The 24,788-nt window shown below is 52.2% G+C and overlaps 2 protein-coding genes across 2 annotated transcripts; both read left to right on the top strand.

Moving 5' to 3' along the window:
- Positions 1–3,511: 3,511 nt before the first annotated feature.
- On the top strand, positions 3,512–5,915 carry LOC138716870 (acrosin-like). Its single transcript, XM_069850041.1, has 5 exons — positions 3,512–3,552; positions 3,999–4,190; positions 4,441–4,706; positions 5,030–5,175; positions 5,562–5,915. Exons 1-5 carry the CDS (start codon positions 3,512–3,514, stop codon positions 5,913–5,915), a joined length of 999 nt encoding a protein of 332 aa, XP_069706142.1.
- Positions 5,916–15,364: 9,449 nt separating this feature from the next.
- LOC138716866 (acrosin-like) lies at positions 15,365–24,677 on the top strand. The gene is made up of 7 exons (XM_069850036.1): positions 15,365–15,435; positions 16,329–16,406; positions 17,050–17,241; positions 17,492–17,757; positions 18,081–18,226; positions 18,614–18,943; positions 24,507–24,677. The coding sequence occupies exons 1-7, from the start codon at positions 15,365–15,367 to the stop codon at positions 24,675–24,677; spliced, it is 1,254 nt and encodes a 417-aa protein (XP_069706137.1).
- The last annotated feature ends 111 nt before the right edge of the window (positions 24,678–24,788 follow it).

Here is a 24,788-nt window from a genome sequence, read left to right as displayed (position 1 = left end):
CCGCACCTCTTTGCTAGCGCTTTAGCTCCAATATGGAGAGACTCATGCAGCTGACAGGCATCTCTTAGCATCCACAGTCCTTTCGCTGCGGCGTCTGCTTTGTCATTACTGGTTTGGAAGAACCCTTTGATTGGGTTATGGCTATTGACGTGGATGACCGATATGGTACCCTTTCGGGAAAAAAGTGCTTCTTCTGACATTAAAGCTGCTGTGGATGTTGACACGCCAGGCCCCGACATGGCTAAGCAAAGCCTGGCCACGAACATCGAGTCAGTCACTATGTTGAGGTGTTCCATTGGGAACAGTCCGCACGCTAGTACTACGGCCGTCACTTCTAGCTGCTGGACTGAAAGCGCACGATCGGTCATTTTAATGCAGTGCCATTCTCCTTCCGATTGCCATACTGCTGCTGCAGTTGAGGTCGCTGAGGATGCGTCTGTGAAGATCGTTGGTCCTTGTTGGGGTCGGTCCATGATTTTCCGTGGGAGGTCGATGTCGACAATTTCCAGCATCTGAGTCCTTAATATCAAGGACAGCACAAGGTTGTCCTTCCGGTATCATAGAGTTCATGGGCAACAGCGTTTGGACAGGACCCATAGGTTGAATTTTCTTGTTTACCTCACGCAGGTCATGGAGGAGACGAAACCCCTCGCCGGTTCGTTTGGGTATTACGAAAACTGGGGTGTTCCATGGGCTAGTGGAAGGCTCTATATGACCTCGTTGTAGTTCACGGTCAATTAGCTCAAGAAGAGCATCCATTCGAGGCTTCGACAGGGGCCACTGCTCGACCCATACTGGGTTGGACGATTTCCACTTCAGTTTAATTGGTGGAAGTGGGTATGCGGCAGTGGCCCTTATGGTAAATTTGTCACTCTGGCTTTTAATAGGGCTAGAGCGTCCCTTCCCAGCAGGGGTGGGACTCCCGACACAACGTATGGGAAGAGGGTAATAGTTTTCTCCGGCCCCTTTTCAGTGTGAAGCGTTATTGCTATCGGTTGAGCGCTCTTCCGAGCTCGGGTTAATCCCCCAACTCCACCCACCATAGGGGCGTCTTCCAATTTCCAACGTGGGGGCCAACTCGTCTCGGGAATAACTGTAACGTCTGCTCCGGTATCGATCAAAAAGGGGACACTAATGGTGGTGCCATTTAGGGTATTATAAAGGGAACAAGTCCCCCACACCACTGGTGGGTTATCACACTTCACTGCCAGGGCCACCCTGGGGTCTCGCCCCCAGAGGGTGGTCCTTGCTGTCCCTGAGATAAGGGCAGGTTCGACTGGACCACTGGTTGAGCCATAAAGTTGGTTGCTTCTCGGGGGGGCTGCAGGTTCGGGGGCGCTTCGCCCCATTCGGGGTTGGCAAGTTGGGCCGCCTGGTGTCCCAAGTGGGAGAGGGCCGTGCGCGGCCCAGGCGCCCTCTCCCCACCCCGTTTCCCTGAGTTTTAGATCTGCATTCCTTGGCAAAGTGCCCTTGCTTCCCGCAGACCCAACACGGTCCTCTGGGTCGATTCTGGCGCAGGGGGAATGCTGTTGGCAAGTCATTAAACCGAGGACAGTTTGTTACAACGTGACCCACCTGGCCACATTTAGAGCATGCCATCACGTTGGCGATTGCAGTGCTAACGGCCATCTGGATTGGGGCTAGATGCTCTTCCTTCGCAACATGCTTGATCATGTCTGCGATACTTGACCCCACCGGCAATGACCGCAGAATTTCTTTGGTTGTCAAGTTGCACTGCTGACGCAAGCATTCTGCTACAACCGGGCCTTTTGCTTCCGCGGGCAGGCTCGGAGAGTCGACTGCTGCCTGGAGACGGTCCACGAATTGTGTGAAACTCTCACTTTCACTTTGTTTTATCATGGACCATGGTGATGGCTTGGCGATAACTCTAGAGGCTGTGCGAATGGCTTCTCTGGCCGCACGGGTAGTTGCCATGACTTCATGGGCCTGCAGGCCCTGGGCTTGCGCCTGAGGGGTGATCATTGCTGGGGCTGTTCCCATGAGCCGCTGCAGGCTGGAGCCGTGCAGTGGGTGATCTGCCCCAGCGACTTGGGCCAGCTGCTTCACGCAGTTGTCCTCCCATTCTTGTTTGAACACAATCATCCCTGCCCCGTCCAATATTAATCTACAAGCTTGTTTTATATCAAAGGGCAGCATATCATCTCCACCGAAAACGCTGTCTATGAGGGTGGAGACCATGGCAGAATTAAGCCCTTTATCCCTAATTGCTTTAACAATCGCTTGTACGTCCTTAGGGTTTATTGGTGAGTGGACCCTCTGTCCCCCGTCTGTCACCCGGACCGGGAACGCCAGCGTGGCTGATGGGGCCCAATCGGCACACGCTATCTTTATTTTTCTCCAGTCCGTGAGAGGGATTTGTCCCCCTCTCGGCTTTTCTTTAATTCGAGTGGGGATGTGTCGGCTTTTAACTCTATGCACCCCCACCCCCTCCTCCTCTGAGCTCGAGTCGGTTGTGACCCACCCGCCCCGACCAGCGTCTGAGCCGGAACCGGAACTCGACTGACCGGCCACTTCCAGTCCCCGCGCTGTTTTTGTTGGGCCCCAGCCCCGCCCCTTCCCTTGCGGAGGGGCCGCCCCCTCCCCCCGGCTCGCCCCGCCTGCTGCTCGGAGCAGACGGACGCTCTGATTGGCTGATTTGTCCAGACGGACGCTCTGATTGGCTCCCCGCCCCTCGCTCCCCCCCCCTTCTCTTTCACGTTCTCCTCCCCCTCACGCTCGCACGCGCCATTCAATTCCAGCGCTTCCTCCCTGTTCCCGCCGTGAGCGTTCCCGCCCCGCCTTTCCCTTTCCCGCTCGGCGCCATCTTGGGGCGCAGGAGGTGCCGCTCTCCCCGAGATCTCCTCGGGCTCCGCTTTCCCAGCGGCGCCCCCGGCCTCCTCGGCCAACCCCCCCCAGAAGGATTCCGCTCGTTTCCGTCCCTCCGCGAACGGGTCGGGGTTTGGGGATTGAGGGGACGTGTCACCCTCTCGCAAACATTTAGACTCGGCATAATCATCACCACGTGGGGGGTGCAGAGTCCGCGTGGCTGCCCCCCAATCCCGGGGTGGCCGGCAAACAGTCCCTGGCCGCCCTCCAGGTCTCCTGCTCCTGCGTGGCCTCCTGCAGGGCCTGTACGACTTTCCCCCACGACTTAAGGCTTTTCGCACAACTTGAGAACATCGCCTCCTCGGCTAACGCTTTGGTGCATTCATCCCGCACCTCGGGGTGGAGAATATCCACTGGCTGGTCAATGACCCCAAGCTCTAAAAGTCTCGCAATGGCGAGAATAAAATCTTTAGGCTTACAATCTGTCTCAAATAATAGTGATACGACCTTCACAAGGGCTTCCATCTTCCTTGCGGGTCCAGGAGCATCCTCCCCGCCGGGCTGGCCCAGCCGCACCGGCCGCCGTTCACCCGATTCCAAGCGACTTCCCGATTCGCGGAGCTCCTTCCCGGCTCCCGGGTTTTGGCACCACTTGTTGCCTTCGGAGGGCGTTGCCTTCCGAGGCATGGTGACCTGGTTCAGGAACGGCACGGTGACCAAATCCAGGTCACTCGCTCCATGAGCTCACAGACACCAACGTGGTGGATGGCAAATGGCATTTATTGATACGTAACACAGCCTTATATAGCCTGGGCTTACGACGTCACTGCCGTCCGCTTACATCATGAACTAATACGCAATTGGCTACTCGGAGGGGGTCCTACCTTTCCGTACATCGCGAGATCTTCCGACCGCCGGGCCTTAGCTACCCACACTTCTCCATTCCCATGTGGTTCCTTCTCCAACCCCATGTGGTTCCTGACATTCTTCTCCATTTCCCAGGCTGCTAAGAGCACCTGAGAGCTAAAGCAGAGACAGAGGTGGACACCTGGGTGCCCCACAGGGTTCCTTGGCTCCATGCTCCACACAGCGATGCCGGATGGGGAGGGAAGGTGCCTGCCCTTCAGCCCCAAGTCTCAAGCAGGACAGTAACGAGTTTCTGGTTTCCACAGGACCTGTGGACTCCGTCCCTTGGCTTACGGCACCGGGCGAGTGGTTGGAGGCAAAAATTCACAGCTGGGTTCCTGGCCATGGATTGTGAGCGTCCAGCAGGTGTTCAAGACGCACTTGGCCCCCGTGTGCGGAGGGACCATCATCCACCCCCAGTGGGTGCTGACAGCCGCCCACTGCTTCGTCAATACCCAGTAAGGAGGAGCAGGGGACAGGGAGATCCCTCAAACCCTGGCAGACGCCCTTTTTCTGCATCCAGAAAAAGGCTGGGCTTGTGTCACTGCATTCCTGATGCCTCCATCTCCATGATTCTTCTCCTTCGGGCATGTTGGGGCAGTCGCACCCTCCCTAGATGCTCTCCTCTCCCACTTGGGAAGCAGGAGGCAGGGAAGCTGCAGCGCGTGGCTCCTCTCCCTCTCACTTCTCTCTCCATCCACCTTCCAGGCACGTCCCAGCGTGGCGCGTGGTGGCCGGAACCACCTCGTTGACTCGCCCGGGTCCCGAGGAACAAGTGCGCTATGTCAGGCGGATCATCATCCACGAAGACTATTACAACATCACTCAGAGGAACGACATCGCCCTGATGGAGCTCTACGAGCCCTTCCAGTGCAACCCCTACGTGCAGCTCGCCTGCGTCCCCAACTTCTCCCTGCAGCTCTGGCAGCTGAGAAGCTGCTACGTCAGCGGCTGGGGGGTCACCACGGCCAGATGTGAGTTCCCCAGACGTATTTGTATCCTGGGAGGTGGTGGAGTCCCCTCCCCTGGAGGAGTTTTAGGGACGGGTGGACGAGGTGCTGAGGGACATGGGTTAGTGATTGATGAGAATGGTTGGACTCGATGATCCGATGGGTCTTTTCGAACCTGGTGATTCTATGATCTGCGTCCGGGGAGGTGGGAATGAGCTGCCAACCAAAGCAGGGTGGAAGGGGAACACCACAGCGATGCCGCTGCCGATGCAAAGCCAAGCCCTGGGGAAGAGAGGAGGAGAACTGGTGGCATGTGCTGGGGGTTCATTCCTGTCTTGTCCCCACAGCTTCTGGAGCACTGCCGGTGCTGCAGGAGGCCCGCGTCCACCTCATCGACACCCAAGTCTGTAACAGCAGCGGGTGGTACGGGGGCGCCGTCCACCCCCACAACCTGTGTGCGGGCTACGCGCAGGGCGGCATCGACACCTGCCAGGTAGGAGGGTGATCCCAGTCCCTAGCAAGTCCCCGTCCCACCACGGGGTCCCCATCGCTCTGGGGGTCATCTCCTCGTCTCCAGCTGCTGCTCAATGCTCAGCGTCCAGTTGTCCCACAGCACTGTGACTCTGCAAAAAAGCTCATCCCATGTTCTCAGCATGCAGGGACCAACCCTGGAACATCCCTCTGCCCCACAGCCAGGAGAGAACCTGCCCGAGAGTCCCACAAACACCTCCCCAACCACGTTCTGTTGGCTCCAGCACTCTAGGAGAACCTTTCTGGGCAGGGAACACAGCTCTGGCAACTGCTGGCAGAGAGCAGGAGCAGATCCCTGGGGCTTACGGAGCCCCCAGCACCCTCTGAATCCTCTTTTCTTCTCTGCAGGGGGACAGCGGGGGTCCTCTGGTCTGCCAAGATCCCTCTACTGACCACTTCTGGCTGGTGGGGGTGACCAGCTTTGGGACAGGCTGTGCCCGAGCCCATCGTCCCGGGGTCTACACCGCCACGCAGCATTTCCGCGACTGGATCCTGGGGGTGATGACGCGCTACTCGGCTCGAGCGGCAGCTGCATCGGAACGCACTTGGAGCCACTTTCCGACCACAACAAACCCTGTGGAGATAACCCCAGCGACGGAGCCGAGCGCTTTCAGCGCCTGCCCGATTCCAATCAACAAGCTGGTGGACTTCTTCACTCAGGTGAAGGAGCTCCTGCAGGTCCTGACAGGTCGAAGGACCTGAGAACAGGGGGAAGAGGACGCAGGGCAGGCTGAATGATGCCACCACCACGTTGTGCTGGGCCGCTGGCTGCTGCTCCACAGGCAGCCTTGAGGTCCCAGACCTGCTTGGTCCTGCCCTCCCACCTCAAGCTCCCCATCCAAGCCTACGGTGGCTGGTTGTGTTTTGTTAGGTTGTTGTTTCTAGTCTGTTCTCTGTATAGCAATAAATAGTTTTCACAGCAAACTCTGCTTCAGCATCATTCTGTCTCCTGGGCGAGGCAAGGTCTCCATCCTGGTCGCTGCACACGGTGAGAAGGGCATGAAGGGAAAGACTCACTCTAAAGGGTGACCCCGTGCCTGCTTGGACAAGAGGGAGAGAAGAAGGGAATGGTGGTTCCAGGGGCTGGAGGTCTTCAGAGAATCACAGGACGGTTTGGGTTGGAAGGGACCTCAATGACCCCAATGAAGGCCAGGTTGGATGGAGCTTTGAGCACTCTGACTCAGTGGGAGGTGTCCCTGCCCACGGCAGGAGGGTTGGAACTGGCTGGGCTTTGAGGTCCCTTCCAACCCAAACCATTCCATGATTCTGTGATTTACAGGATTCCACTTTAATTTGTGAAGGAGTAAATTATTTGTTAAGAGGTGTGCAGGCTTGAGCTTCCAGATCTGACAAGTGCTATGGTTATTTACAATATCCTGCTTATCGGACACAGTTTGGGGAAGAACACGCGTAACTGAAAGGTAGAAAAACTGCCCTGCCGGGATGGGAGGAACCAAGCGGTCAAATCAATATGATTGATAAAGCAAGGTCAACTTTATTCAAAAGAAGTTAGGTTATATACTTCTCTTATTGCTGCGAATAAGAGATGGGACGATAGCCTGATGCAAGCAAGTGTCAGATTTATTGCGTTTAAAACACATTTTTATAGTGGTTACAAGAGGCGTGTTTCAAACCGATTGGTTTTTACCCTAAACTAGGCAATCACAGATTGGTTAATTCAAATGAGCCTTTTTTAAGCATCTACTTGCTTTAGCAACAGCAACAGTTTCTCTTATCTACTTGCTTTCAGCAACTGCAACAGCTCCTCTCATCAAGGCCACTGCCTCACAACCGCAGACGCCCGTGCTCATCCGCACAGAGCCAGTAGTCTCTATTCCTTTCTAAACAAAAACATTATCTCACTCCTCCCAGGGTCTCCGTCCAACAAGTTCCAGCACGTCCTGTTTTATCAACTGGTCTGTACTGGGGGCTTTCTTGAAGCCAGGCAAATCCTGTCCTACATCTCCCCCTTCCTGTTGCACAATAAAAATTCTCTTCACAGAACGTGTTATTAATCCTTGTAAGCATTGCAACAAACATGGCAAAAATAACAACAAAAGAATAAAAACGACTAAAACATAAACGATCATTTTTATAAGACTTCTTAACCATCCTGACAGCCCCCATCCTGTGAAAAGCTTATCTAACCAGTCCCAACTATCATTTTGTCGAAGTTTAAAGACTCCCTCCTTGCGCTGTTGAATGCTTGCATGAATAGATTCCGAGTGATCAGAAAGATTCATACAACACATGCCTTCAAAATCTTCACAACCATGTCCCTGTGCCAAAAGCAAAAAATCTATTGCAGCTCTATCTTGCAAGGTAGCATGTCGTACACTATCTACATCTAATAAAAGTCCAGAAAGAGCACTGCTGGTAGCGTTTGTTTGTTTTGCAAGCCAGCAGCCAAGTTTATCTAGGGTTGCTAATGCTTTTGCAACTGCACCTCCCGGTATCAAAAGAGAAGCAGTAAAGCGTTGGCCAAAAGACCAAAACTGAGCATTATCATCACACTCGGGGGTATATGCGTGGATACCTCGTCTTGCCCTGTGAGAAAGGCGATGTTGTAAAATCAGGGGTTAAAACAGACAGACGTCCAAGACTACATGGTCCTCCTTTTATATGAGAGGGGATCATGGGCCATGCCCTGTCTCCACAGATAAAAAATATTCCTGGCGGTAATAGAAGGGGAGTATTGCTAGACTTGGACAAATTTGTTGCTGTATAATTACACCAAATAGCAGCCTTTTTAAAGACGGAGTGGACAGAGGAAACGTCCCATACCTTGGACTGATTTTTCCCTGTATAATTAAACCTGACACAAAAATCCATTTTTACTGATCCGAGGAGTTCAATCTCCTGTGGCTCTAGGGTGGCTAGTGGGAGATGTGGAGTCCACAAGTCCCAGCAATTCCTGGATCTGCTATTTTGAAAGAGGGTTCCCAGGAGATTCTTGGGTATTGGCCACTCATCTAGCGGCAATCCCACAAGACACGTAGAGAATGGATTATTAGGAGAGGCAGTGGCAAGACACAACGTATCTTGTCCTGTGAGATTTGCTAGTGTCACCCATATATTGACCTTGGGTGGTGCAGGCAGGAATGGGTAACTTTGCGTGTTCCCCGACATAATCATGATAAAAACTACTAATTGAGGAACAACTTTTTGCCCCTTTCTAGCTTCCAAGCAAACCGTCTTTTGCATCTTTCTTTTGTTTGATTCCAGTCTTGTTTAAGGACGGCCCATATGGCGGGTACTAGGTTTGTCCTGCTACACTCTAAATTACAGATTACAGTCTCTCGTGCCCTCTTTCCCACTAGATTAGCCCAATTTATATACTCACATAGATATCGGTCATTCCCTAATGATTCATGCCCTGTAACAAGTAAAAGTTTTACCACATCAATCTCCTTTTCTAAACAGTCTTCACACCATCGCCTGGCAAGAGTTGCTCGGTGCCACCACTCCTTTTCACATGTATAACATTTGCACAAAACCCAAGGTTCACAAGATTTACATAAAGCACATTGTGATTCCAACGACGAGTGTTTCTCTGCCCTGGTTCATGCAGTTTTTTCGCGTTCAGTCTCTGTTATCCCGATCTTCCTTGGAAATTCATCAAGTTGTTGTCCGGGAGACTGGTCCTGAGGGTGATTGAGGTTTTCACCAGATGATTGTTGTAAGGATTCACGGAAAGGCCGCACATTCTTTGCCGGGATCCATTGGGGACGTTTCTCTGTGGAGACACAAGCATAGCCTCTGCCCCATGTAACAAGAGGATATGGTCCCATGACCTTACCTGTTTCTGGGTCGCGAACCAATACCGGGGCTTTGACTCGCGCCTCGAGTGACACAACTGTATTAAAATGTCGAACAATTGGAGGGTTGTTATCTATCAAAAAACAATTTAAAAAATTAAAAACATACAAGGCTTTCTGTAAAAACACTCCTCCGGAGTGACAGTTCCTATTCCCCCTTTTTTGTTGTTGCATCAGACGTTTCAGTGATTGGTGAGAACGCTCAATCGAAGATTGACCTGTGGGGGAATGAGGGATACCAGTAATATGGGTTATGCTCCAAGAGTCAAAGAACTCTTCCGTTGCGGTTGAGATATATGCAGGGCCATTATCCGTTTTTATCTGAGAGGGTATACCCAAAGTGGCAAAGGCACGCATAAAATGTTTACGGACGTCACGTGCTTTTTCTCCTGTGTGACAAGAAGCAAATAAGGTGTCGGAAAAGGTGTCTATAGAAGAGTGAATATATTTCAATTTGCCAAACTCCGGAAAGTGAGTTACATCCATTTGCCATAACTGTAAACTTTGTAGTCCTCTGGGATTAACTCCTCCTGCTATTGATGGAAAAGAATGTCTTTGGCAGTCAGGGCGTACAGCAATGATATTAGATGCTTGCTGAGAGGTGAGGCCAAACTGTTGTTTGAGACCTCCAGCATTCTGGTGAAAAAAGGAATGGCTAAGTCTAGCCTGTGCTATGCGATCTGGCAACACCTGTACTGGTAATGTCAATAAATCGGCCCATCGATTTCCTTCTGCAATAAAGCCAGGTACAGAAGTGTGTGACCTAACACGCATAACAAAAATAGGGGCGCGGGCGAGAGTCCAAAACAGAAATAAGCTCCTGTAACAAGGAGTCAGCTAGTGCCATAACAAAGCCATTGAAATATCAGGGCATGAAGCTGTCGAGCGGGATTTAAAATGATCAGGTAAAAAGGTAACTCGGGAGCCCACCGATGTGCTTGTTTAAAGCTGATTGCCGTAGCGACCTTTTGTAAGGAGTTAATGGCCTTAGGGCCAAGACTGCGGTGGGAACACAAGTCAGTATCTCCCTTGAGCAGCTTGAATAAGGGGCCTAAATTCGTGTTAAAAATTCCCAACAGCTGCCAGACACAATTGATTGTGCCTAACAGTTTCTGTACATCATGTAAATTTTTTACGTCTATTCGTATCTGTAAAGGTTGCGGAATTATGGATTGAGCCCTTATATGCCAGCCCAAATATTTCCATGGTGGTGTCTTCTGAATTTTTTTCCGGCGCAATACAAAGGCCTGCCGAATCGATGGTGGTCATGACAAGGGCGATGGCTTCGTCCATGACCTCGTGGTGTTGTGCAGCCACTAGGATATCATCCATATAATGATACAGTAAAGCTCTGGGCACAGCGGCCCTGACAGGGCTGAGCACTTTAGCCACATACCACTGACAGATTGTAGGACTATTTTGCATACCCTGTGGTAGCACAACCCACTGATATCTTTGCAACGGAGCTTGCATATTAATGCTAGGAACAGAAAAAGCAAATTTAGTAGCATCACTTGGATGCAGGGAGATATTGAAAAAACAATCTTTGAGATCGATAACAGTCAAATGCCAATCCCGGAGTATCATAGTAGGGGACGGAAGGCCAGGTTGTAGGGCCCCCATGTCTTCCATAGCGTCATTAAATTTTCTAAGATCATGGAGCAAGCACCATTTGCCAGACTGGTTTTCAATAACAAAACTAGGTAAATTCCAAGGACTGGTAGAAGGCACAATTTGATCATCTCCTGTTAATCGCAAAAAAAAAAAACCAAATTCATTACATACTGCTCCATTGCTCCTTGGTGTCTCTCCTGATTTCTGTTTTGCTAACAATGTTTTGATTACTTGAGGGGTACGTTCAATAATGCCATGACTTGGTAAATGGATGTCAATACTTTCTGGATAATCTATTAGATCTACTTATAAATTCAAAATATTTACCATGTGCCACTTAGCACATTCTTTTGTCATTGGGATATAAATGATTGTCAAGTCTTGGCCTAATAACTAAACACTTCTTTTTCTTCCCTCGGCGATTATCATTGTAATCATTTCAAATTTAGTGAGTATGGTTTTTGGGGTTAGTGTGGCAAAATATCCACTCAATAATTTGTAATGAAGCTTTTGAATTTTTCTCTATTATTGCCTCAATTATCCCTGAAGGTTGTCTGCACTAGGACCCAGCAGTTGCTGACGAGCAACATTGGAATGTAGAGTGTTCTCACAACATTTTCCTAGAAAGATAACACCATTAACTCCTTTAGACTGCTGCAAAACCGAAAGAAAAAAAAAAAAACTTAGAAAGGAAACAGAAAAAAGGAGGGGGGGGGGGGGTTGAAGTGCACTCACACACATACAGTTGCATGTTTTGCTAGGTATTTTGAAACTTTTTGTTCTGAAGCCTTTCATTCCAAAGATCCCCAGGTAAATTTACCTGTTTGCCGGCTTAGTGGACATTTGAGATTGAAAGGACCCAGAAATGTATTTTCAAGATTGATTAAAACCAGTTTTTCAGTCTTACAAACATTTGAAGCGCTTCAAACACACAGACACACAACCACTCATTTCTCAGCTAGCTGAATACATTCATACATGTTGATTGTCACAGTTGGATCCACAATTTTTCATGTTACAAATATTTAAACTACACACGGTACCAGGAACAGACAACACTTAAGATACTTATCTATGCATTATCTAATAAGGCTTATATCGATTGTCTAACAAATATTTCATTTATGGTATGGTTTTTTGTTTTTTTTTTTTCGAGACAGCCTCTGTCTCCCCATATGACCATATGCCTATTCCCAACCAAATTATTGATAATCATTCGAATTACAACTTAGTAAAGCCACCCTCCAATGCTCCTTTTACGTTCCATGCTATTGTGTGATGTGCAGACGATTGCAGCACTACTGCGATGGTGCTGATCACGTCTATCTCGGTGCTGCCTCTGGTTCTTGCTCTGAGGTGAGAGCTGCTGCTTGCTCTGAGGTGAGAGCTGCTGCTTGCTCTGAGGTGAGAGCTGCTGCTCGCTGCGGAGGCGTCTGTGTTGGTACGTGCCTCTGAACCATGATTTGCTCCTGGTTTTCTGACAATACTGTCCTGTTCTTATCCCATTTTGATTTACACCAACTGGTAAAATGTTTGCGCTTTCCACACCGAGGGCAGATTTTAGGCCCTCTCTCCTGGCGGTGCGTGTGGCAGTCTCTTTTAAAATGTCTCTCCTTGCCGCGTCTCTAACAAAACGTATTTCTGTCCCAGATTACAGTCAGGGCAGCAGCTACCAGCTGTGCTTGATAGGTAAGTGATCCCACCTCTTGTTGTAGGAGTTTGCAGACTGCACCACATCTTTCTACATTCATCATTAGGATTTTTTGTCACAGATTGCAAAATTAAGGCTTCTGTAACTGCTCAGTTGTCTACCTGCTTGTCGAGCACAGCCTTTGATGTATCTATAAACACCATAGAAAGGTCATGCCTGTTTCAACTTTCCAACATCCAGTATCTTTATAAGTGTTTATAACTGTCTTGATTCTTGAACTGGTACCAACGTTGTTTAATTGAGCCATTTCTTCTTGTATCTATTAACAGACCCTTCTGTAACGCTGAAACTGTCTGGGTTTCGCGGCGGCAGTGGTGGTGAGCGGCTCCCCCCTCAGCCCAGGGCAGAGGCCCGCTCTGCGGGAGCTGGAGGGGTGGGGGGGGTGGGGGAGCGGCCCTTGCCCGGGCGGCTTGGTTCTCTTTTTACAGTTTTTGGAATCTCCTTTATCGCTTCATCACTAATTAGTTCCCAGTGCTGACTGCCGTGCCGCACACAGATCAAAGCTTGCAATCTTTCAACTTCTCCCTGCTACTGTGCCTCCCCCCTGGCTTGTGCCCGTTGGTCTGAGGGACAGTGAGGGGGGGGATCGGGCTCCTTGTCGGTGTCTATCGGACCCTCTTGGAGAGGATAGGTTGGAGGATTTTCACCACTGCCTCTTCATTATCTTTAAAAAGTGTGGAACCCATTCCTCCCCCGACCGCCGCTACTTGCCTGTAGCGGATCTTTGACTCCGGAGTCTTCTTTATTTGGACGCGCGTCTTACTCCAATCTTCAGAAATGCCGGAAAGCCATCAGCAATGCCGGAAAATCATCAGCAGTGCCGGAAAATCTTCAGCAGTGCCGGAAAAATCTTCAGCACCGGGTCAGTGCCGGAAAGTTTTCGGCCGGTCCTTCCACCCTCTACCGCGTCTTCAGTCGTTCAGAGCAACTTCGGCAAGCAATCTGAGGGTCCCTGTTCGGGCGCCACTCGTTGACAGGAGCATGGAACCAAAACGCAGAGATCAATGTGATCAGCGAGTGTTCACTTTATTGAGCTTAGCTGTTTCTTTATAAACCCTTTTCGGTTACGCAACTGGGTGCCCACCAGGGTATCTACAGTGTATTATTGGTTAAAGGTAGCTGTCCATAAGGCTGTTACTAATCTATTATTGGCTAAACTACTGCACATGCTAAGAAACCAAGTTATACTGAACTTAAATACGTTGACAGTTCTCTTCAATTGTTTTTCTTTCAGCCGGTGCTGGTTCCCACAGAAGTAGCCACTACATTCCTCCCAGCTGGCCCCTGTTTATCTTTCGGCTCTCTGTTTCAAGGCCTTGTTAGAGTTGTTCAGTATTAAACAATCTCACAGCATCCAGGCCTTGTTCTGTGTAAAATGTTCCAACACGGGGCAATCTGCATTTTCAATCCAGACTGGGGAATGAGGAGATTGGGAGTAGCCGTGAGGAGAAGGACTTGGGGTGATGGGGGACGAGAAGCTCCACAGGAGCCACAATGTGCGCTCACAGCCCAGAATCCTCCTGGGCTGCATCCAGAGAACGTGGCCAGCAGGGAGGGAGGGGATTGTCCCCTCTGCTCCTCTCTGGGGAGACCTCAGCTGGAGGGTTGGGGCCAGGGCTGGAATCCTCAGCAGGAGAAGGAGATGGAGCTGTTGGAATGGGCCCAGAGGAGGCTCCAAGGATGATGCGAGGGCTGGAGAACCTCCCGTATGAGGACAGGCTGAGAGAGTTGGGGTGGTTCAGCCTGGAGAAGAGAAGGCTCCGGGGAGACCTTAGAGCAACCTCCCAGTCACTGTTGGATAGAAGCACTCTCCGATGCATTTTGTAACCTTCAAAGGTCTCTTTTTATCTAGTTTAGAGTTTGCAATTTCCCCCCTCAAGGCTGTTTGAGCAACCAGATCCAGCTTTGAGCAACAGAGCAGCCTGATCCAGTGGGAGGAGTCCCTGCCCATGGCAGAGGGGTTGGAACTGGATGATCTTTAAGGTCCCTTCATCCCAAACCATTCTGTGATTCCATGGTATGAACTGAAAGGCTTTCCCAGCCTGCACCATTCCGGGATCCCCTATCCAGCACGGCCCCTGCTGAGGCTGTTGCGTGGTGGACTGCAAACCCAGCCATTCCCTACAGAATAGTTTGGGTTGGAAGAGACCTTAAAGATCATGCTGTTCCAACTTCCTGAAATGGGCAGGAACACCTGCCACTGGATCTGGGGCTCAGAGACCCATCCAACCTGGCCTTGAAGACCTCCAGGGATGGGGCAGCGACACCTTCCCTGGGAAACCTGTTCCAGGGCCTCCCCACCCTCATCATGAAGAAATTCCTCCTCCTGTCCAGTCTAACTCTGCCCCTCTCCAGTTTATCCCCACTGCCCCTCGTCCTATCCACAAAAGCCTTTGTGAACAGTCCCTCCCCAGCTTTCTTGGAGCCCCTGCAGGTACTGGAAGGTCTCTCTAAGGTCTCCTTGGAGCCTTCTCTTCTCCAGGCTGAACAAGCCCAACTCTCTCAGCCTGTCGTCGTACAGGAGGTTCTCCAGCCCTCGCATCATCCTTGGAGCCTCCTCTGGACTCGTTCCAATAGCTCCATCTGCTTCTTCTGGTCAGGATTCCAGAAGTGGACCCAACCCTCCAGATGAGGCCTCACCAGAGAGAAATAGAGGGGCAGAATCCCCTCCCTCCCTGCTGGCCACGCTCTTTGGATGCAGCAGGAGAGCTCAGAGCCAGGTGCTGGTGCCTGATCCCAGGCAGCCCACACACACCACCCCTCAGAGCATTTTGTAGGGGATTTTGGGGTGTCCAACCCCACCTCCTGCCTCCCCTCCCAATTGGAACGCCCCATGTCCCCCCCCAGCCCCGAGTTCCCCAGACCCAGCCCTCAGAAGCAGCCACTCTGTGACATCAGCTTGGGGCCACGGGCTCTGCGGGCGGCGTGGGCGCTACGGGCAGCGTGTGGGCTGGTGCTCTGCTGGACACCAGCTCTCGGATCTTCATCTCCCTCGTGTCGCTGGCACCATGAAGATGCTCCTCGCCTTCCTCCTGCTGGCCCTGTGCCAGCCGGCGCAGGCATCGTGGGAGACCTGCGAGTGAGTGGCACAGGGTGTTGGGCACAACAACCCCAGGGAACGCTCCGGGCGTGGGGAAAAGCGGAGGAAAAGGACCTGGGGTGCTGGTCAGCAGCAGCAGAACAGGAACCAGCAGGGGCCCAGGTGGCCAAAAAGGCCAATAGCCTCCTGGCTTGGACCAGCCGTGGTGTGGCCAGGGGGAGCAGGGAAGGGATTGTCCTCTTGGCTCAGCGCTGGGGAGGCTGCACCTCAAATCCTGGGTTCAGGTTTGGGCTCCTCGCTCTAAGAAAGACCTTGAGGGGCTGGAGTTTGTCCAGAGAAGGGAACGGAGCTGGGGAAGGGGCTGGAGAACAGGGGTTCTGGGAGCGGCTGAGGGACCTGGGGCTGTTTAGTCTGGAGAAGAGGAGGCTTAAGAGGAGACCTCATCGCTCTCTGCAGCTCCCAGAAAGGAGGTTGTGCTGAGGCGAGTTGTTGTGTTCTCCCCAGGGACAAGCAACAGAACAAGAGGGAAGGGACTCAGGTTGTGCCAGAGGAGCCTTAGATGGATACTAGGAAAAAATTCTTTACTGAAAGAGCGATGAAGCCCTGGCAGAGGGTGCGGTGGAGTCTCCATCCCTGGAGGTGTTAGGAAAACGTGTTGGGGTGACACATAGGGACGTGGCTTAGTAGGCAGAGCTGGTGTTGTGTGGATGGTTGAACTGGATGATCTTCGAGTTCTTTCCCAACCTCAACGATTCTGTGCCCTTCCCAGAGAGCCTGTGCTGCCACCCTTGGGGTTTCCCTGCTGGCTCGGGGCAGGCAGAGCTCGGAACCACACACACCACCCCAGCAGAGCGTTTTGTAGGGGATTTTGGGGTGTCCAACCCCACCTCCTGCCTACCCTCCCACTTGGAACACCCCATGTCCCCCCCTAGTCCCGAGTTCCCCGGACCCAGCCCCCAGAAGCAGCCACTCTGTGACATCAGCTTGGGGCCACGGGCTCTGCGGGCAGCGTGGGCACTACGGGCAGTGTGTAGGCTGGTGCTCTGCTGGACACCAGCTCTCAGATCTTCATCTCCCTCGTGTCGCTAGAACCATGAAGGTTCTCTTAGTCCTCATCTTCCTGGCCTTGTTCTGGCCAGCACAGGGCTCCTGGGACACCTGCGAGTGAGTGGAACAGGCTGGGAGGGAGCTTGGGCAACACTGCTGGACTTCACTGGAGGATGCTCGCTTCCCAACAGCTTCACCAACCCCATGTGGTTCCTTCTCCAACCCCATGTTGTTCCTTCTCCACCTCCATGTGGTTCCCTCTCCAGCTCCATCTTGTTCTTTCTCCAACTCCATGTAGTTCCTTCTCCAATCCCATATGGTTCCTTCTCCAGCTCCATGTGGTTCCTTCTCCAGTCCCATATCGTTCCTTCTCCATTCCCATGTGGTTCTTTCTCCAACCCCATGTGGTTCCTGCTATTTTTCTCCATTTCCCAGGCTGCTAAGGGCTCCCTAAGAGCTAAAGCAGAGACAGAGGTGGACACCTGGGTGCCCCACAGGGTTCCTTGGCTCCGTGCTCCACACAGCGATGCCGGATGGGGAGGGAAGGTGCCTGCCCTTCAGCTCCAAGTCTCAAGCAGGACAGTAACGAGTTTCTGGTTTCCACAGGACCTGTGGACTCCGTCCCTTGGCTTACGGCACCGGGCGAGTGGTTGGAGGCAAAAATGCACAGCTGGGTTCCTGGCCATGGATTGTGAGCGTCCAGCAGGTGTTCAAGACGCACTTGGCCCCCGTGTGCGGAGGGACCATCATCCACCCCCAGTGGGTGCTGACAGCCGCCCACTGCTTCGTCAATACCCAGTAAGGAGGAGCAGGGGACAGGGAGATCCCTCAAACCCTGGCAGACGCCCTTTTTCTGCATCCAGAAAAAGGCTGGGCTTGTGTCACTGCATCGCCGATGCCTCCATCTCCATGATTCTTCTCCTTCGGGCGCGTTGGGGCAGTCGCACCCTCCCTAGATGCTCTCCTCTCCCACTTGGGAAGCAGGAGGCAGGGAAGCTGCAGCGCGTGGCTCCTCTCCCTCTCACTTCTCTCTCCATCCACCTTCCAGGCACGTCCCAGCATGGCGCGTGGTGGCCGGAACCACCTCGTTGACTCGCCCGGGTCCCGAGGAACAAGTGCGCTATGTCAGGCGGATCATCATCCACGAAGACTATTACAACATCACTCAGAGGAACGACATCGCCCTGATGGAGCTCTACGAGCCCTTCCACTGCGGCCTCTACGTGCAGCTCGCCTGCGTCCCCGACTTCTCCCTGCAGCTCTGGCAGCTGAGGAGCTGCTACGTCAGCGGCTGGGGGGTCACCTCGGCCAGATGTGAGTTCCCATGACGTATTTGTATCCTGGGAGGTGGTGGAGTTCCCTCCCCTGGAGGAGTTTAAGGGACGGGTGGACGAGGTGCTGAGGGACATGGGTTAGTGATTGATGGGAATGGTTGGACTCGATGATCCGATGGGTCTTTTCCAACCTGGTGATTCTATGATCTGCGTCCGGGGAGGTGGGAATGAGCTGCCAACCAGAGCAGGGTGGAAGGGGAACACCACAGCGATGCCGCTGCCGATGCAAAGCCAAGCCCTGGGGAAGAGAGGAGGAGAACTGGTGGCATCTGCTGGGGATTCATTCCTGTCTTGTCCCCACAGCTTCTGGAGCACTGCCGGTGCTGCAGGAGGCCCGCGTCCACCTCATCGACACCCAAGTCTGTAACAGCAGCGGGTGGTACAGGGGCGCCGTCCACCCCCACAACCTGTGTGCGGGCTACGCGCAGGGCGGCATCGACACCTGCCAGGTAGGAGGGTGATCCCAGCCCCTAGCAAGTCCCCCTCCCACCACGGGGTCCCCATCGCTCCGGGGGTCTCCTCCTCATCTCCAGCTGCTGCTCCATGCTCAGCGTCCAGTTGTCCCACAGCACGGTGACTCTGCAAAAAAAGCTCATCCCATGTTCTCAGCATGCAGGGACCAACCCTGGAACATCCCTCTGCCCCACAGCCAGGAGAGAACCTGCCTGAGAGTCCCACAAACACCTCCCCAACCACGTTCCGTTGGCTCCAGCACTCTAGGAGAAACTTTCTGGGCAGGGAACACAGCTCTGGCAACTGCTGGCAGAGAGCAGGAGCAGATCCCTGGGGCTTACGGAGCCCCCAGCACTCTCTGAATCCTCTTTTCTTCTCCGCAGGGGGACAGCGGGGGTCCTCTGGTCTGCCAAGATCCCTCTACTGACCACTTCTGGCTGGTGGGGGTGACCAGCTTTGGGACAGGCTGTGCCCGAGCCCATCGTCCCGGGGTCTACACCGCCACGCAGCATTTCCGTGACTGGATCCTGGGGGTGATGACGCGCTACTCGGCTCCAGTGGCACCTGCATCTGAACGCACTTGGAGCCACTTTCCGACCACAACAAACCCTGTGGAGATAACCCCAGCGACGGAGCCGAGCGCTTTCAGCGCCTGCCCGATTCCAATCAACAAGCTGGTGGACTTATTCACTAAGGTGAAGGAGCTCCTGCAGGTCCTGACCGGTGGAAGGACCTGAGAACAGGGGGAAGAGGACGCAGGGCAGGCTGAATGATGCCACCACCACATTGTGCTGGGCCGCTGGCTGCTGCTCCACAGGCAGCCTTGAGGTCCCAGACCTGCTTGGTCCTACCCTCCCACCTCAAGCTCCCCATCCAAGCCTACGATGACTGGTTGTGTTTTGTTAGGATGTTGTTTCTAGTCTGTTCTCTGGGTAGGAATAAATAGTTTTCACAGCAAACTCTGCTTCAGCCTCATTCTGTCTCCTGGGCAAGGCAAGGTCTCCATCGTGGTCGCTGCACAAGGTGAGAAGGGCACGAAGGGGAAGACTCACTCCAAAGGGTGACCCCGTGCCTGGTTGGACAAGAGGGAGAGAAGAAGGGAATGGTGGTTCCTGGGGCTGGAGGTCTTCAGAGAATCACAGGATGGTTTGGGTTGGAAGGGACCTCAATGACCCCAATGAAGGCCAGGTTGGATGGAGCTTTGAGCACTCTGACTCAGTGGGAGGTGTCCCTGCCCACGGCAGGAGGGTTGGAACTGGCTGGGCTTTGAGGTCCCCTCCAACCCAAACCATTCCATGACTCTGCGATTTACAGGATTCCAGTTTAATGAGTGAAGGAGTGAATTATTTGTTAAGAGGTGTGCAGGCTTGAGCTTCCAGATCTGACAAGTGCTATGGTTATTTACAATATCCTGCTTATCTGACACAGTTTGCGGAAGAACACGCGTAACTGAAAGGTAGAAAAACTGCCCTGTAGCAACAGTTTCCATCCCTCCATCCCTCTACTCCTCCCATACCTCCAGCCCTTCGCAGGGCTCTTCTTCATGGAGTAGGAATAAACTTCTGCTGTTGTACCCTGACGAAAATCACAGCTTGGTTCTTCTGTGGCTGCAGGACCCTTCTGACTGTCCTTGCACAGGGAAATACAGCAATCCATCCGACCAGATCTGGTGCTGGAATAGAGGAGGATCTGCAGGAGACGGCTTGTCTTCTCCACAGAGCTTGGCTGCTCTAAGCAGATCTGGGAATCACCTTCAGGTTCACTCTCCAAAACCAAAGCAGCTCTAATTCCTGTTGGTCTGGGGTCCAGTTCTCGTGCTGGTGAAGCCTTGTGACACCTCTGGGGCCCTGAGAGCATCTCAGCTGCTTCCAGACAGAGCCTGCCCTCTCCTCCTGGGGACGTGGCTGCACAATCAGCTGTGTCCTTGTGTCTCTCCACCCAAGCCAGGATGGCAGCAGGAAGCTCCCACACCTTGTATGAGCTTTGACGTTGTCCAGCACCCTCTTGTAGAGAGCAATGAGGTCTCCCCTCAGCCTCCTCTTCTCCAGGCTCAACACCCCCAGGGCCCTCAGGCTTCTTCTCCAGCCCCTTCCCCAGCTCCGTTGCTCTTCTCTGCACTCGCTCCAGAGCCTCAACATCCTTCTGGTGGGGAGGGGCCCAGAACTGACCCCAGGATTCGAGGAGCGGTCTCCCCAGGGCTGAGGCCAGAGGGACAAGAACCTCCCTTGCCGTGCTGGCCACGCCGGCTCTGCTCCAAGCCAAGATGCCCTTGGCCTTCTTGGCCCCCTGTGCCCCTGCTGCCTCCTGTTCAACCAACCCCCCCAGGTCTTTCTCCTCCAGGCACTTTCCAGCCAGCCTTCTCCTAGGCTGGAGCTGCCCAGGGTTGTTGTGTCCCAAGGGCAGGACCCGCCCTTTGGCCTCGTTAACCCTCATCCCGTTGGTCTCAGCCCATGGATCCAGCCTGTTCAGATCCCTTTGGAGCCTCCCGACCCTCCAGCAGATCCAGATTCCACCCAGCTCAGTGTCATCTCCAAACTTGCTAAGGATGCACTTGATGCCCTCATCCAGGTCATTGATAAGACATTGACCAGGGCTGGACCCAGCACTGAGCCCTGGGGACACCACTTGTCACTGGCCTCCAGCTGGAGTTAACTCCATCTCCCACCACTCTCCGGGCCCTCCAGCCAACCAGTTTTCCACCCAGGAGCTCGTTCTCCTGTTCAGGCCAGAGGGGACAATTTCTGAAGCAGAACGCTGGGAGAAACTGTGTCCAAGGCTTTCCTGAAGTCCAGGAAGATCCATCCCCAGCCTTTCCCTCATCCCTTCGAGCTCTCTCCCCATTCCTGCTGGATGCCCCCCAGCTCCTCACCTGGTCGTGGGAGTAGGGCACCCCCAGGAAGTGCTCGAAGCCCTAGTGGGTTGGGACAAAAGAGAAAGAAAGGGGTGATGAGGCAAAGGGATGAGACAAAGCAAGAGAAAAGGGAAGGATGTGAGAGGATGGATAATGATTTTGGTGTTTTATAACATGGTTTTTCAAATAGTGTTTTTCCAGGCACTGTTCTGTCTTGAGTGAAGCATGTTCCGTGCTGAACAGACGTGTTTTTTCCTCTAATCAGCTCTATTTGCAGATTTTCCCCTATCTCAAGCAGAGACAGAGAGCTGGAGTCAGCTCCGAATTAACAAGAGATTGCGCTGTTGTGAAATTCAGAACAACATTGAAACGAATCCTTGGAAAGTAATAGAGTATGCACAAGATTTCGAGGAAAATTGATATGTAGGCATGTACATGGGAAATATATTCTGTAACCAGCATTTCTCTCACTGAACACGACTGATGGGGATCGCCTGCCCTGATAAAAAAAAACCCAAACCAAGTCCTAGAGGGTTTATTCGTCAGTATTTTCGGTGTCAGGGGGACGAGGGCAGAGAGAGGGGATGGTGAAGGGAGACGGTGGGGATGAAGGCAGCCAGGAGGGCAGCCGTGGGCACAAAGGGGGGTGAAAGCAGCACAGGGGTCGTGGGAAAGTGGGGTGGGATGAAGGCAGATGGGGGGGTCGGGGAATGAAGCGAGAGAGGGGAGACATGAAGCTAGGGGGCAAGAGAGTGAGAAAGAGGGTAGCAGAGGGAGTGAGGTGAGGGCAGAGGTGGGGAGAGAGAGAGAGGGGGGTTCATGAGCTTCAACAAGGCCAAGGGCAACATCCTACACCTGAGTTGGGGCTGTTGACGGGAGCATGGAACCAAAATGCAGAGATCAATGTGATCAGCGAGTGTTCACTTTATTGAGCTTAGCTGTTTCTTTATAAACCCTTTTCGGTTACACAACTGGGTGCCCACCAGGGTATCTACAGTGTATTATTGGTTAAAGGTAGCTGTCCATAAGGCTATTACTAATCTATTATTGGCTAAACTACTGCACATGCTAAGAAACCAAGTTATACTGAACTTAAATACGTTGACAGTTCTCTTCAATTGTTTTTCTTTCAGCCGGTGCTTGTTCCCACAGAAGTAGCCACTACATTCCTCCCAGCTGGCCCCTGTTTATCTTTCGGCTCTCTGTTTCAAGGCCGTGTTAGAGTTGTTCAGTATTAAACAATCTCACAGCATCCAGGCCTTGTTCTGTGTAAAATGTTCCAACAATTCCCCCTTTTTGTTTTTTGATGACTAAAGCGTTCAGGTGAAACATATTATCGACTTGACGTTGTAGACACTGTAACACACAGGATAATTGTCAAAGCAATTAACACCATTAAAAATAAAATTCCTCCTTTGACCAACAGTTCTCATACCCATCCTGTTATCCACCCATTCTTTCAAGAACTGATCAGCCAGGGACATCCTTTAACTACCACCCATAGGATTAAGAGCATCCATAATGTTAACATCCTCCTCATTCTTGTTGACTGTTTTCGTGGCTGGGGCTTAACAGTTGTCATACAGCAACGTGGGCTTGATCCACCTCGCAGGTGCCCAAACTGGTCCTGCATCTCTTAAAACACAAACACAACCTCGTCCCCACGTTAGTAGCTTATACAGACCTGCCCATTGCCCATAATAACTGTTTTTCAATAGCACTTTCACATTGTCTTATATTTGCTCTGATTTTGACGACATGGTTTGTACATGCTTCAACTTTAGCACAATTTGATCATCTCCTGCTAATTGCAAAAAATTCATTACATATTGCACATTCATCAATGTATTTAGCAGTGTCTCTCCTGATTCTCACCCCCCACCTTTTTTCCTGCCGGGACGGGAGGAACCAAGCGGTCAAATCAATATGATTGATAAAGCAAGGTCAACTTTATTCAAAAGAAGTTAGGTTATATACTTTCCTTATACTCGACTACATCATCGTATTACAATTTCATTGGTTAGTAACAGCATGCAAATACATGTCAACCAACACCCCCAGGTCCCTCTCCTCCAGGCAGCTTTCTAGCCAGACTTCTCCTAGTCTGTAGCACTGCACAGGGTTGTTGTGCCCCAAGTGCAGGACCCGGCATTTGGCCTTGTTAAACCTCATGCCATTGGAGGTTTACGAGTTAGTAAAGCCACCCTCCAATGGTCCTTTTACGTTCCATGCTATTGTGTGATGTGCAGACGATTGCAGCACTACTGCGATGGTGCTGATCACGTCTATCTCGGTGCTGCCTCTGGTTCTTGCTCTGAGGTGAGAGCTGCTGCTTGCTCTGAGGTGAGAGCTGCTGCTCGCTGCGGAGGCGTCTGTGTTGGTACGTGCCTCTGAACCATGCTTTGCTCCTGGTTTTCTGACAATACTGTCCCGTTCTTATCCCATTTTGACTTACACCAACTGGTAAAATGTTTGTGCTTTCCACACCGAGGGCAGATTTTAGGCCCTCTCTCCTGGCGGTGCGTGTGGCAGTCTCTTTTAAAATGTCTCTCCTTGCCGTGTCTCTAACAAAACGTATTTCTGTCCCAGATTACAGTCAGGGCAGCAGCTACCAGCTGTGCTTGATAGGTAAGTGATCCCAGCTCTTGTTGTAGGAGTTTGCAGACTGCACCACATCTTTCTACATTCATCATTAGGATTTTTTGTCACAGATTGCAAAATTAAGGCTTCTGTAACTGCTCAGTTGTCTACCTGCTTGTCGAGCACACCCTTTGATGTATCTATAAACACCACAGAAAGGTCATGCCTGTTTCAACTTTCCAACATCCAGTATCTTTATAAGTGTTTATAACTGTCTTGATTCTTGAACTGGTACCAACGTTGTTTAATTGAGCCATTTCTTCTTGTATCTATTAACAGACCCTTCTGTAACGCTGAAACTGTCTGGGTTTCGCGGCGGCAGTGGTGGTGAGCGGCTCCCCCCTCAGCCCAGGGCAGAGGCCCGCTCTGCGGGAGCTGGAGGGGTGGGGGGGGTGGGGGAGCGGCCCTTGCCCGGGCGGCTTGGTTCTCTTTTTACAGTTTTTGGAATCTCCTTTATCGCTTCATCACTAATTAGTTCCCAGTGCTGACTGCCGTGCCGCACACAGATCAAAGCTTGCAATCTTTCAACTTCTCCCTGCTACTGTGCCTCCCCCCTGGCTTGTGCCCGTTGGTCTGAGGGACAGTGAGGGGGGGGATCGGGCTCCTTGTCGGTGTCTATCGGACCCTCTTGGAGAGGATAGGTTGGAGGATTTTCACCACTGCCTCTTCATTATCTTTAAAAAGTGTGGAACCCATTCCTCCCCCGACCGCCGCTACTTGCCTGTAGCGGATCTTTGACTCCGGAGTCTTCTTTATTTGGACGCGCGTCTTACTCCAATCTTCAGAAATGCCGGAAAGCCATCAGCAATGCCGGAAAATCATCAGCAGTGCCGGAAAATCTTCAGCAGTGCCGGAAAAATCTTCAGCACCGGGTCAGTGCCGGAAAGTTTTCGGCCGGTCCTTCCACCCTCTACCGCGTCTTCAGTCGTTCAGAGCAACTTCGGCAAGCAATCTGAGGGTCCCTGTTCGGGCGCCACTCGTTGACAGGAGCATGGAACCAAAACGCAGAGATCAATGTGATCAGCGAGTGTTCACTTTATTGAGCTTAGCTGTTTCTTTATAAACCC

Source organism: Phaenicophaeus curvirostris, chromosome 1 (assembly GCF_032191515.1).
Source record: "Phaenicophaeus curvirostris isolate KB17595 chromosome 1, BPBGC_Pcur_1.0, whole genome shotgun sequence".
NCBI lineage: Eukaryota > Metazoa > Chordata > Aves > Cuculiformes > Cuculidae > Phaenicophaeus > Phaenicophaeus curvirostris.
Note: the sequence above shows the minus strand (reverse complement) of the source record. Positions and strands in the feature narration are given on the sequence as shown.

What these genes read in the sequence shown, in the direction of transcription:
- LOC138716866 (XM_069850036.1), top strand. Translation starts at nt 15,365, where the DNA reads ATGAAGATGCTCCTCGCCTTCCTCCTGCTGGCCCTGTGCCAGCCGGCG. An exon ending in CCACGGGCTCTGCGGGCAGC is followed by an intron (nt 16,407 to 17,049) that starts GTGGGCACTACG and finishes TGGTTTCCACAG; the next exon opens with GACCTGTGGACTCCGTCCCT. An exon ending in GGGGGTCACCTCGGCCAGAT is followed by an intron (nt 17,758 to 18,080) that starts GTGAGTTCCCAT and finishes TTGTCCCCACAG; the next exon opens with CTTCTGGAGCACTGCCGGTG.
- LOC138716870 (XM_069850041.1), top strand. Translation starts at nt 3,512, where the DNA reads ATGGTGACCTGGTTCAGGAACGGCACGGTGACCAAATCCAG. An exon ending in GGCACGGTGACCAAATCCAG is followed by an intron (nt 3,553 to 3,998) that starts GTCACTCGCTCC and finishes TGGTTTCCACAG; the next exon opens with GACCTGTGGACTCCGTCCCT. An exon ending in GCGGCATCGACACCTGCCAG is followed by an intron (nt 5,176 to 5,561) that starts GTAGGAGGGTGA and finishes TCTTCTCTGCAG; the next exon opens with GGGGACAGCGGGGGTCCTCT.